The 14,001-nt window shown below is 47.4% G+C and overlaps 1 protein-coding gene across 1 annotated transcript in view; it reads left to right on the forward strand.

The window, feature by feature from the left end:
- LOC135388665 (band 4.1-like protein 4) overlaps positions 1–14,001 on the forward strand; it is a 100,406-nt gene that overhangs the window by 39,021 nt on the left and 47,384 nt on the right. Inside the window, exon 2 of the mRNA XM_064618368.1 lies at positions 12,166–12,270. Within this exon, the coding sequence (XP_064474438.1) occupies positions 12,166–12,270 (105 nt within the window). The remainder of the gene's footprint in view (positions 1–12,165; positions 12,271–14,001) is intronic.

The raw sequence follows: 14,001 nt of genomic DNA on the forward strand, positions 1-14,001 counted from the left end.
GTAGGAGGGGCAGTCGAGAAAGAAGTGATGGACAGTCTCGGCTTGTCCGCAGTGCGGGCACGCAGGTGCCGATTCGAGGCCAGCACTGTGAAGATAGAAGTTCAATGGAAGGGAGAGGCACCGAGCACGCGTTACAGAAGTTTCGAACTCACGGCAGCCACAATGCTCAGGATTCCAACGGAATAAGAGGTGTTCATAGCCAGGACGTGGAGGGCGACGCCGCGCGAGTGAAAGGAAGCGTCTGTAGCGCGCCCGGACGATGTCAGCTATTGGAGGAAGGACATCCAGGATTGGCCCAGAGAGTGCCATATTAGCCAGGGTGTCAGCGGCTTCGTTGAGCGGGAGACCGCGGTGACCAGGAATCCAGGTGACAAGGAGATGGGAGATGTGGCTAGGTGCAAAAGCAACTAAGGTGGCGATCAAGGGGCTTGTAGGGCTCTCAAGGGAGGAAATCACAGAAAGAGAGTCAGAGAGGAGGAGCACCATATTGAAAGCGATGGGAACCCTCATCAGCGCTAGGAGCATGGCTAGAAACTCACTGTGAAAGACCGGTGTGTAGTCCGGGAGGCGGACGGGACTGTGCAAGTCGAGCTGCGGAATGACAATGCCAACTCCCGCCCGTTCCTCAGAGACAGATGCGTCCGTGGCGATGACCAGGTGATTGGGAAACTGAGACATGTGAGTGTCAAGCTCTGCTTTCAAGCGTGTTTCGGAAAACGAAACTGCCGTCGTCTTTTATTTCGTTGTGACTATTAGAGCGCTATAGCCTCTAACATAGGTGCCGTGTCTTCGAGATGAAAGTAAGATCCATACAGACAAGAATTTGGGACTCAAATGTAGTAACGGTTATCTTAATCAATCAATTAATTCAATCAATTAATTACTGGAGAAAATCACCAAGTTTCGACGCGTTTTTTTCCCATTGGAATATTTTTCGCTGATTTCGGTAAAATAGAGGTTCCGAAAGCGTCCAGTGAAAATGGGCTTTTTTATTGAATTAATGAGCGCATGCTACTTCCTATGCTCAGTGTTGAGTTCTTGACCAATGTCTCAGGGGCGCCCAGTAAAAAAAAAAAAAAATCTTTTAGATATGTAGATATCGCCGCTTGTTTACGCATAATTCAACCGGAGGCCTTCATAAAACACTGTATAAGAGTGACAATAAACGCCCAGAAACGTATGCTACCGAGTCATTCAAAGATAGGTGAAGACAGCGACATAACTGCGACCACATTGAAAAACAACTCCCAGCAGCTGGCTTATTTTCTTGTTAGCTTACCGTCGCAAGTGGTTATCCTCAACCGTGCTGCAGACCATCGAATGTTTCTTACCTCCGGATAGCCACATATTGTTCTGTGCGTTTAAAGATTTCTCTCTCTCTCTCTCTTTATCAAGTATTTCGCATTCTATGAAATATCTGTAAAATTTCTTTTCCGTACAATGACGAAAAAGCTCACAGAAAGGCCAAAGGAATACACAAATGGCGAATCGGCGCAATGGCGTTTCTAGAATATCAGAAGAACGACGCTTTTGCGGCTGTGCTAAGTGATCATGTACGAAAACGAAATATTCTGCCCGAAAATACGTGATCCCGTAAATGTAGATTCATTGGTACTGATTGACGAACAGCAGGTTTGCAAAAGCGGTCTCTGGACGTCCCTGTCTACTCTTTTTTAATTGCAATAGAAATTATTGTCCAGTACATTATTCGTGTACATATGAATTTCCACTAAAGGTTACATTAAGGCTATAGCTGCTTTTGCATCATGAAATTCTTCACAAATAAACCAATTGGCGTCGCTCATGCTCGTAGTCGGCGCCACCAATTATTAATATTAAGATCGTGCCTTTCTCACGCGGACCAATCACTTCGCTTCACGAGCTTCTATAGCGCGATTTTTGATTTCGCAACGACATTCAACCAACACAAAAGGCTTGATGTATGTTTCAATTTCTGACCCACGCGTTTCATTTTTTTTACCTGAGCACGAGCTCTCGTGCGTGCCCCGCGTGCCCACGGTGTTGTTGGCGTGCAGATGACGTTAAAAGTTCTCTTTCTTATCGTTCCTGCTCGTCCTTCCCCGAATTTTTCCTCCTCCCATACCCTCGTGGAAATCTGTCAAGTTGGCTTTCTTGCATGGTTGTCTGCTATTCCGCGAAGCCGGCTTTCTGTGCCGTGTCGCTGAATTCTGGTCATGCAAGAACTTACAGGAGGTGGAGTACTGGAGCTGCTGTCCAGCCACAGAAAGACGATAGGGAAGCATGTTCCTTCGCGTGAAGGCGATGACGTCTGTCTTCTCCAATGAGATATCTAAGCCTGCCGTCAACAGGTATTGGTGTATGGAGTTAAGGGTTGACTGCAGTCGCCGCTGAATGGCGGGGCGAGATTTTCCGGTAGTCCAGATGCAGATGTCGTCAGCATAAAGAGAGAAATATACTTTCCTCCCTATGCAGTCCTTAAGACCGGCCATAACTACGTTGAAGAGAAGCGGGCTAAGCACACTTCCCTGTGGCACCCCGTAGTCTGATGGAACAGGCGCAGTATCTCCCTCAGCAGTGCGGATAAACAGGGACCTACCGCGAAGGAAATCCGTGATCCAACGCATGGCCCTTAATGGCAAAGAAGCACAAGTAAGCATGCATAGGTTGAAAATGCGACTGACGGTATCATACGCCCGTTTCACATCGAGGAATACAGCCACCATTATCCTTTTGCGGACCATTGCTTCCTGTGCTGCGGACACTAAGTCCATGATGGAATCCAGCGCTGAGCGGTACTGACGGAAACCCGACATTTCTTGTGGAAAGAAGGATCTCTTTTCGAGCCACCATTCAAGTCTGTGAAGTATCATGCGCTCCAACAGCTTCCTGACACAACAGGGGAGAGCAGATGACATTACTAATGGGAGATAACGAAGTGTTTCTGTAGAGATTTTCCCAGTTTATGAATGAAGGTACTCTTTGGTAAATGTCGGTCAAGCTGCCGTCGTATTCATCCAAGGACGTGCTAGCCTGTCAGTTTATTGGTTAGGGAAAAAAAATATCGAGATGTTGGCCTAGCTCTACATTGAACCGGCTACTGTAGATGTGTGACAAAATGCCACTACTTCTTGTCTCGAAGGACGATTTCTTCTCGAGATATAGCAACAACAATTAACACACTCTAAAAACAGATTATGGTTGTGGTGGTGGTGACGAAACCGGCTTGCCGTTGTTGGCTTGACTTATGTGGTAGCAGCGTCACGACTGTACACTCTTAAAAATGAACTTCACCACATAGCACGCTCCTAGCCAACCATCATCCCGAATGACAACGTTCTCGCCCTAGATTTGTTGAAAACGGGAGGCGGAGCCTATTTTGTGCCCACTATGCACGGCAGGGAGGTACCCGGGTTCGAATCCCGGTGCCGGCTGTGCTGTCTGGGGTTTTTCCTGGGTTTTCCTCAGACGCTTTCAGACATATGTCGGCACAGTTCCCCTAGAAGTCGGCCCAGGACGCACATTTCCCCAGAGCGTCAGTCGTGACGTTGCCCACATACGTGAGGCCGACAACGGCAAGCCCTATCACCACCACCACCACCATCATTTTTAAGAGTGTAGCCAGCATGAGATGCATTTTAATAGTGAACTCTAAAAACAAATGATGGTGATGGTGATGGTGAAAGGGCTTGCCGTTGTCGGCCTCACGTATGTGGGCAACGTCACGACTGACGCCCTGGGGAAATGTGCGTCCTGGGCCGACTTCTAGGGGAACTGTGCCGACATATGTCTAAAAACAGAACTTCACTACATAGCACGCTCTTAGACAATCACCGTCCCGAATGACATCGTTCTGCCCCCTAATTGGTTAAGAACTGGAGGCGTACGCCTTTTCGGAACACTTATGCAGTTCCAAAAAAGGCGTACGCGCCGCGCATTCCACAAATCCGGAGTGATAAAAGTATCATTCTGCGCAATTGTTGGCCTTCACCGGTAGGGCGCACTCTTAAAAATGAACTTGACTGCATAGCACGCTCCTAGTCAATCATAATCCCGAATGACATCGTTCTCGCAACTGATTTGTTTGGGAGGCGCGTACGTCTTTTTTGTACCAATTATGTACACTCTAAAAACTGAACTTCACCGCATAGCACGCTCTGCGCCAACCATTGCCACGAATGATAGGATTATCGCTTCTGATTCGAAGAGAGAGGGAGGTGTACGCCTTTTTGTGTCACTTATAATATAACCAATGTTGATACAAAACGGCGTACGCCTCCCTCTCTCGTCGAATCAAAAGCGATAACCCTACCATTCGTGGCAATGGTTGGCGCAGAGCGTGCTATGCGGTGAAGTTCAGTTTTTAGAGTGTACATAATTGGTACAAAAAAGGCGTACGGCTCCCGTTTGCAACAAATCATGGGCGAGAACGATGTCATTGTGACTACACTCTAAAAACAGACTTTACCACATTGCACGCTGTGCGCCAACCATTGCCGCGATTGATAGAGTTATCGCTTTTGATTCGAGTACAGAGGAAGGCGTACGCCTTTTTGTGGCAATTACCACATGTCTAAATTGACACAAAAAGGCGCACGCCACTCTCTCTCTCCTCGAATCAGAAGCAATAACCCTACCATTCGTGGCAACGGTTGGCGCACGGCGTACTATGCGGTGAGACTCTGTTTTTAGAGTGTACACTGTTAAAACAGAACTTCACCACATAGCACGCTCCTAGCCAACCATCATTCCGAATGATATCATTCTGTGTTTTGATTTGTTGAAAATGGGAGGAGGCGCCTATCTGGGACAGAATAATCTTGTCCCAGATAGGCGCCTCCCCCCTGTTTTGAACACATCAGGACACATAATTATATTATTCTGAATGATGGTTGGCTAAGAGCGTGCTATGTGGTGAAGTTCTGTTTTAACAGTGTAGTCCCAATGACATCGTTCTCGCCCTATCAATCGCGGCAATGGTTGGCGCACAGCGTGCAATGCGGTGAAGTTCTGTTTTTAGAGTGCACTCTTAGAAATGAACTTCACCGCATAGCACGCTCCTAGTCAACCATCATCTCGAATGATATGGTTATCTGCCCTGATTTGTTGAAAACGGGAGGCGTACGCCTTCTTTGTAACACTTGTGCTGTTCATAATTGTCACAAAAAAAAGGCGTACGCCTCCCGCTTTCAACAAATCAGGGCAGGTAACGATATCATTCGAGATTATGGTTGGCTAGGAGCGTGCTATGCGGTGAAGTTCATTTTTATGAGTGAACATGCAACTCTATATTTTATGATGATGTTTGGAAAGTTCGAGATAGAGTTTTGATGAATGAGATTCAAATTTAAGGCACTGATCTGTTATTTTCCTAATCATATCTACTTGCAGACGTCACTCTTTATTTGTTCCCAATAAATAAAAATAGTTCGTGGCTTTAGGTCACGAGACAACCGTCATCATGAGCGACGCGACGGTGGTCGGTCTGTTAATTAATTTCGCCCGCTCGGGGGTTCTTTAACGTGCTCTGAAGCCTCAACATACCGGTATTTAAGGTCCCTCGAGCTTCGGGTTTAAACCCGCAACCTTGGGCTCAGTAGGCGAACACAATACCGACTGAGCTACCCATAATACGAAGTAGTTTCACACGTAATAAGAGCCAGCCCACGACCATGTGACACACGGAGTCCTTGTCAGCCTCCATTCTTCACATACTGTTTTCCCCGCCACGAATAATAAACAATTCTCCACGCACGGGCTGGACGAGACAACGTTGAACACCGCGTCCCAAACTTTTTTCTTTTCTTTTCTTTTTTTTTCAAAGCGAACGGATTTGCGTAAGAAAAGCTCGAAAGACAATAGGTCTTCCAATTGTTCTATGAAACAAAAGAACGAAAAGCTTCATCAGGGGCTGCGGCCCATTGAAAAGTGGTTTTCCATGCCCGTTATTTTCTTAGCTCATCCCGTATGCCAGGTCGATGGAAGGCTTTCGGTCATGAGGAGGTGGTACACAAACATTCCCAGAGACGGAAACCTTGACAAGAGAAGTGCAAGGTTGTGCCTCCCTAAACGGCATGGTCATCTTCGGAGCATGCTCAGAAATGTATTCAATGGAAGCTCTATTCACTTAGGCACGACTGATTACATTAGCACATACTTTCTCACGGTTTGTGACGCGATCGCGTGTGACGTGTTTCTTGCCCGGAATGCGGCTCGGCTTTCGCTGACGGGCGTTTTGGTTTGGTGAAGCAAACGTTTCCTCGCGTGAGTCGATGAAAAGCTGTAAACAGTATAGATACGCAGGTTCTATAGCATAGACGTGTAGCCAGCCGCATCATCAACCGCAAGTCCGCCACATACGGGGCGCTTCGCGAGGAGTTGCGATCAAATGTTTCTGTTTGACTCCGTGTTAACACCGCGAAACATCTATACGTTTCAGCAGTGTACGCAGTGTAAATACAGGAGTTGGGGACAGGCAGTTAGTAGTATGCGTCCTGGGTTGAGGCAACGCTGCCTCGATAACGAAAGCCTGCTGAATGCCTCACCTTCCTGCCTCGCTATGTGGACACCATAGAACTGTATGGTTGACATATATACGGTGTAGTCGGGATTCAGCTATTCCTGGTCGACGATTTTAAGCGCAGCATTTCTGTGGCTACAAGTGGCTCATTGTGGCTCGTCTTAGCACGGTCGTGACTGGCCGACTCTTTCAGGCTTTGTTTCTAGGTGGTGTTGGTTGGTGGTGCAGAAGCAACTGCACAGGGAAATACGGAGAGGGATCTGCGAGGGCCTGAGTATATGTCTACTAGAAAACTCACCCTGTGAAAACTCACATAGCAGAGTCTTGAGCACTATACCTTAGCGCTCCCACGGCGCAGCTGGTGTGATGAAATGTAACCTAAATTGATAAACAAGCTAAAATTGTGCTAGCGAGCTGGTGCTGGTAGAAAGAGATACGTTAAGGAGGGCAGAGAAAGCCGTTCTTTGCCTTCAGATTTTGTTACATCTACGAAAGAGGTAACATTTCTTTGAGCTTGAGGAACACAGAGATGTGTCCCTCATCGTTTTGTATCTGTGTTCCTCAAATTCAAGGAAATGTTCCCTCTTTCTTAAACGTAATGAATCTGAGGAGGCAGAGCGGGCAATACTTCGCAAAAAAATAAAAAAGAGAGAAAGAAAAGCCTTTTGCGGAGCCGGAAAAATCCTCAAGCGCTGAACTCCGACGTCCGTAAGAGTGCCATCTGAACAGGTGGTTCTTCTTCATTTTCTTTTACCTTTAGATTTTTCGGTTTGTCGATTTCGAACTTCGCTTTGTGTTGTGGAGAAGCAACGCAACCGCATTCTCGTCCCCTATACACGCCCACTACATTACATCCTCGACATCAACCCCGCTTTGCCTTTCAAAACAGCGTTTCTCGCATTCATTCATCCCGATCATCAACACCAGGAAGTCGATACGCGTGAACATGAAAGGCATTAGCACATCCCTGCTGGCAACACAGACGCGCGATACACAAAAAGCGATTAGCGAGGACCCTCGAAGGCGCCGCCAGCAACACCATTATCGCGATACAAACTGCGACATCAGACTCTCCGCGAGTGACCCCGGGCCGACCTTTCAACTTTGTGCATACCGGTCATTGTTCTCGGCTATTATTTCATTCGTCGGGTAGCGCTCCTAATGACTCCGGATTAGAGACAATGCGGGCTTCCTCAGACACACGGGGACTGCGACGAAAATTATACGATATAGTTACGCTTCAGCAATAACAATTATGACGGAAGGTGCATTCCTATGCGGAGCGCGCGTTCTTTTCGGGGGAAGTCTTGGCACGATGGACGCCACGGTGTCCATGGCCGTCCATCATTGTCGAGTTCTTTTGTTGGGGTTATTGGGTCTTCTCTTTTGTTTCGTTTGCTCGGTGTCCTTGAAATCGTTTTCCTGTGGAACATACAGTTGTTGAAGTTATAGGAAGAACAAACTCTTCGTCTGGCCGCCTGTTCTGCCCGCAGAAGAACAGTCCCTGTTCGAAATACCGACCGCTTTCCTCGCCAGTTCATTGGGTTTTCTACTTTTATACGCTCGTTAAAGTCGTACGTGTTCTATACACAGCGCTGGAGGGATCCAAATAAGGCCGCAGCCAATTAGTCTGAATCGGTGACCAACAACCGGCCAGTTTACTTTTTTCTCGTCTTTTCTTGCTTCGTCTTATCATTATGAATTTCTTTTCCTCTCTTCTTTTCTTCTAGTTTCTTTTTTCTATTCTCTTTGTTTTTCGTATATCGAGTAGCCAGTCGGCCTTGCGATTGAACGACCGCTCCTATTTCTCTTTTTCTTTGAGTTACTACATATTCCCCCTTCCTCCGCTCGCCAAGACTAAATGAATGTCTTCATGTAAACTTCATGTAAGCGCCAAACGACTGGGACGTAGGCAGGATCCCACCACCAGCTTTGCTGTCTGACGGGTCTTTTCCTCGTGTTTTCCCGTCTCTCACCGTCCGTACACGTGTGTATGCTGCTCATAACTGCGCTTCTTCGTGAAACAGAATAAAAAGAAATTAAACCAATATAAATCATGGCGCCGCAACGTGTCGAGAACACAGATATACTCGTTGAGGGATTTTACGCAGTAGAAACGGTACCCATCATAATAAGTTGACCGCACGAGCTGGTGATCGAACGGCCCTCATAAACGGGTACAAATAATAATCTACCGAAGCCGCTAACACGCCCAAAATTGCGTAAAAGTGCATCGAGACGCCTTGACTTCGATCACTCTGCAGGCAGAGTCGTTGTTTTCTTTCATTACGAAAGAGAAAAAAAAAGCCTCCCGTTCGACCTAAATGGACAAGCACTTTCACACCAGATGAGTGAAACCACCACGACGAAAGAACGCATAAGTAAAAAGGTCAGCAAAACGCACGTATATGTTAGTAGGTATACCCGTATCGAAATCAAATCAGACCGCGCTCTGCAGTCGTGACCCGCGCCGCACGAAAAGACCGCGAGCACAATTTACCATCTTTTTCTTCCTTTCTTCCACGTTGTACATAGTATTCTCTCTAGTACAGGGGGTATACTACCCTATGCACCAGTATTCTGCCGCGGTATCTCGAGCAGAAATCAGTGCGCTAACCGATGATTATATTTCGCGTGCGTGTCGTGACAATGTTGTATGAATACCTCCCATTGCGTCTCCGGCAGTCCGCGCGCGAGCTTTCGTTTCCGAGGGCGCGACGGCCCATTAGTGACCCGTAATATACAACAGGGGGAATGTACCTTATTCGGTGCCTTCGGTGCCTTACGAGAATTTTATGGTCACGTTTGCGGATGTGTTTTTATAAAGACGGAAACGCAACGGGAGAATGTGAAGAAAATGTGCGATAATTATATTTTTCCAACTTCTCTCTCATTTCTTTTTCCTTTTTGTTACACACGAAGCTATGCAGATTCCTTACAGTTCCTTCCTAACCTACTTGGCGGACGGGAACTTTATGAAATCTGCTTCGTGTGCAAACAACAATAAAAAAAAAGTAAAGACCCTGCCGCTTAGCAGTGGCGTCATGGCGTCATACGTGGCCATTTCTCCACACAGTGGACCCCACACTATATCCTTCAGCACACTCTTAGAAATGAACTTCACCACATAGCTCCTATCCAACCGTCATCCCGAGTGACAACGTTCTCACCCCTGATTTGTTGAAAACGGGAGGCGGAGCCTATTTTGTGCCATTATGCACGGCACAGAATAGGCTCCGCCTCCCAGGCCAAGAGTGCAGGCCAATCAGACTTCCCCGTCACTTCCCGACCAACCGTACGTCGATTGTCGCTTTTGCTGCTTTGTTTCAGCATAAGTCGGGCTTCAGCAACACAATGATCTGTGCACAACCTGTGCTGTCCCAGCTACCATTGAGCAGCACATCCTCATAAAAAGTTACCCGAGGGAACGACTCATACTTATGCGTCAGCTGGGCACCGACGACATCAGACCACTCAGTATATCTCTTGGACCGGGGCGCAATCCCATACACCAGCGCTGGCTTTCAGCCACAGGCCTATACACTGGACAAACGCTAAGCCGTCGCCCTGATACCATCGCGAGCGTGTCATTCTAACTCATCAAATCGTATTAGCGCATATGATATGGGGTATATATAACGTCCAGCATCCTAAGCGGGGAGACACCTAATGTCATCACCATTGATAATTTAAAATAACAACAAACAAAAAATAACTTTATTTTTTAGATGATGAATAGGGACGAGTTTCATCGTTCATAATTTAATTGTTCTTGTTGTTGTAACAAAATGAAAAAGAATAAAATACCGCGAGGAATGGGGTAGAGTCCCGCCTAGGACGATGAAACACTACAACCTTCATCACCAAAATAATGTTATTGTTGTTATAAAACAGGCAGGCAACATCAATCGAGAGCTCGGACTCAGTCCGAAGCTAACGCTGTCACGATGCTAAGCGTCACTGTGCGCGGGACACCAACACCCTGAAGACTAAAATCCTGTGGGAGGGGAGTGTGTTGGCAGAAAGAAAAAAGAAAAGGGAAAAGAGGGGAAAGGTCAGCCAGGCAGCACGCCGGCTTCCTATTCCCTAAAAAGAAAAGAAAAAAAAAACGGCATTCAGGCGGCTCACAGGGATTATTGGGGAATATGTCCTGTCGGGGGAGTCCTGTCCAGAGGCACAAGCACTTGGGTGTAAGAGAAACACAGCGGCTTTACTTGGTTTAGGGTATACAAGCTAGACTTTCAGTCCGATTCCGGTCATCACTTTGAGGAGACTCGGTATTCTATTTGACTGCATTGCCGCAGGTAATGGGGTGCAGTGGTTCCCAAACTTCGCCGCCCCGCGGCCCATAAAAAGATAGACGACCTCGTCGCGACCCCCCACCCCGGATTCCCTCGTCGCGATGCCGGACGTGTTCCGGTCTCAGCGCATTAACGTTAGCCGAAAGGGTACACATACATTTTATTGGAGCTCCGTCCTCTGGGCCACAAAGTATTGCGCATGCTTGCACAGCTGCTTCGCTCACCGACTGCGCACGCGAAATGGTTTCCGTTTCCATAGGTTTTTGGCGTCCACTCCACCAATTCGTGGAGACGCCACTGCGCGGTGCACCGTGAAGGCGGGGCGTCAGTGTGTGCCGCGATAGACGCAGGCGCTGCGGCCTTTAGTGGGAGTAAGTAAGTGGACATCGCGACATAGATCTTGGCCCTCGTGCACAAGTGAAAGCGAGGCTGTGTGATGCATCGAAAGCGTCGGGTACCCCCAATGCAGGCGCATTTATAAGAAACCTCCGGGGCTTCTGCCACGGGCTTCCTGGTAACGCAGTATAGTGGGCACAGCGTGGCTTTTTTTTAGTTTCTGGGCCGCTTGGCGACCACCCTGAGTACGTTCAGTCTTCTGTTTGGTATATCATTTTCTTGAGCTTGAGGAGGAGGTCTAGCCCTGTGTATTTGTGTTTTGTGTTCCTGTCCCTACCACTACCTCCGTCTCAAGGAAATGATACCATCGTTACACCAGCTTACTTGCCGGGGGGGGGGGGATATGTTTAATGCTGATGCTTGCGTTTTAATGCTTTGTTCAGAATCATATGTGCTTTACTTTTACGTGAACAGCTGCTAAGAGCAGACCGACACTTAGCTTATATCGACTTATCGAGGTATCACTTAGCAGCATGTTTGCGTACCAAGCGTGAACACGACCTTAAATGGTGTTTTCAACGACGAGCAATGCGTCTCCCCCTGGTCGTATGTGTAAGGGACAGTATAGTGTATATGCACCCCGGAAACATATCGCAGGCATTTTGACGGCGACACAAACAGCCTGCTTATCTTTTCTGCGCGGACGGGCTCATCGCGTGGAACCACGACGACAGCCATATCGGAAGCGCAATTGGTCCCCTGTTGAGACTCGTTGTATACGTGCCAGACACCCCATAAATTACACACTTTGAACCCGTCTTTCCCGCCGACTATATAGAGTTACCGCGGACCACACATGGCGCGCCTACGCAACGGCCAATGATTCGGTGCACGCCTCAATATATTCATACATTTGCGGAGGTCTACGGACGTTGTCCAGAATGGTGGGAGGCTCGGAGGAAATAGTTTTCGCGATGTGTAGGTTATAAGAAAGCTATTGACGACTAATTTTGTGCTTTCCTTTTGCAGAATACGTCTCGAGGCCAACACCTACTGGATGTCGTCTACAAGCATCTCAACCTCTTGGAAACGGCCTTCTTCGGTTTACGTTTCATCGATGATAGTGGCCAGCCGGTAGGAGTCACTCGCTGTCATAATTGTCATAACAATGTCTCATAACAACTGATAAGCTGATAACAAAATCGTGAAGCTAGATGGTCGTTTCCATGCTGCATTGCTGGTAGAAGTTAATCTTCTTATTATTATTATGAGTTAAGAGTTGTTAGCCATAATCTAAGGCTCGCTACTCTTTCTTCTGATGGCGCGACTTCATCAACGTCCGCCAAGTTACTCCCCCGCCACAGACCCCAGTATCCGTGTATCACACGAGCGACATTTCCCAGAATACTCCAGCGGAAGATGAGAAAAACGTCAGAGCTTTGTGCTGTCACGTGAACACGAGCGCTCACGTCGTGTCTTCACGTGCGCGGCTAACCGTGGGGAATATCCTGCGATAGCCAGTGTCATCTGCTAACTGTGTATTCACACGAGCGACATCCTCACGGAAGATTCTAGTGGAAGAAAAAGAGAAAACACTGCTCACACGTTCCGTCACGAAGTTCCGTCTCGTGTTATGTTGAGCGTCCACATGGTGCGGATTACAGGGAAGGATAACGGACGTATTTTGGTTACCGTTTCTATTTTCGTTTCCGTTATCTGTTTCTGATACCGGCCCTTCAATTTCGTTTCCGTTACGTTTCCGCTACTGTTTCCGGTAATGGAACGGTTGTTACAGAGCTGCGAGAGGACAGCCCTTCCAGCTCTGTCAGCGTCCTGTTTTGCCCAAGTGCCTTCGGTGTCACGCGTACACACTACACAAGTAATTTTACGTCGTTGGGATGCGCACATTTTGCAAGCCTTAAAAAATATAGGAACATGTCTTAGAACTGTGTTCAGTCACTCGGAGTCCAGCAACTCCAGATGGGCGTAACCTTCATTCAGTGTCGCATTCATAAGCAGACGCTTTCATTAGTAAATAATACTGTCATGGCCAGGGTGAAATAAAAAAAGAAGAACAAAGTACAAAATAAGTAACTAAATAACAGGCTGTCATCTTCGTGCTATGGTGGAGTATAGTCATGTGTTGATGTCATGGAATTATGCGGACTGGGACGAAGTAAGCGACGGATGCACCCTTGATATCCAATATTGCGCTTTCCTTCCATGCTTTCGTGTAGTATTTAGAGCATTACAGGGAATTGAGTCATCAAAACAAACACAAAAAATGAAAAGTCACTCAAATGTCATCGCACGACAGGACTAGTCATTACCCGAATTCAATACCGGACGATAAATTCGTTTCCGTTTCTGTTTCCGGTAATGGAGGACCGTGGTATGCGTTTCTGTTTCCGTTATCGTTACCACCTCTAATTTCGGTAATATACCGTTTCTGTTTCCGTTACCATTACCGTTACCCTTCCCTGGTGCGGAATATTGAGAGTGGCGTTAGCAGACGACACCATCAGCGTCTTTCCTGTCGTCTGCTACAGAATATTTTAAGGCTGTGTCGCAGGATATTCCCCGCGATTAGCAGTATATACGTGAATACTGGAATACGCGCTCAGAAAGCTATGACGTTTTTCGCGTCTTCCGCTTCTGTGGTGTATGTCGCTCGTGTGAATACGCGGTAAGTGTCGTCTGCTACCGTGTGAATGCTCAACATACGTTACACGCGGCGAAACTTCGGCTCCGTGAGCAGTTTTTGCTTCTTCTTCCACCAGAAACTTCCGGTGAGTATGTCGCTTGTGTGAATACACGGTTTATAGAAACCGCTCTGGCGCTGTGTGTCACATTGCGACCCACTTT

This window comes from Ornithodoros turicata, chromosome 3, assembly GCF_037126465.1.
Source record: "Ornithodoros turicata isolate Travis chromosome 3, ASM3712646v1, whole genome shotgun sequence".
Classification (NCBI taxonomy): Eukaryota; Metazoa; Arthropoda; class Arachnida; order Ixodida; family Argasidae; genus Ornithodoros; species Ornithodoros turicata.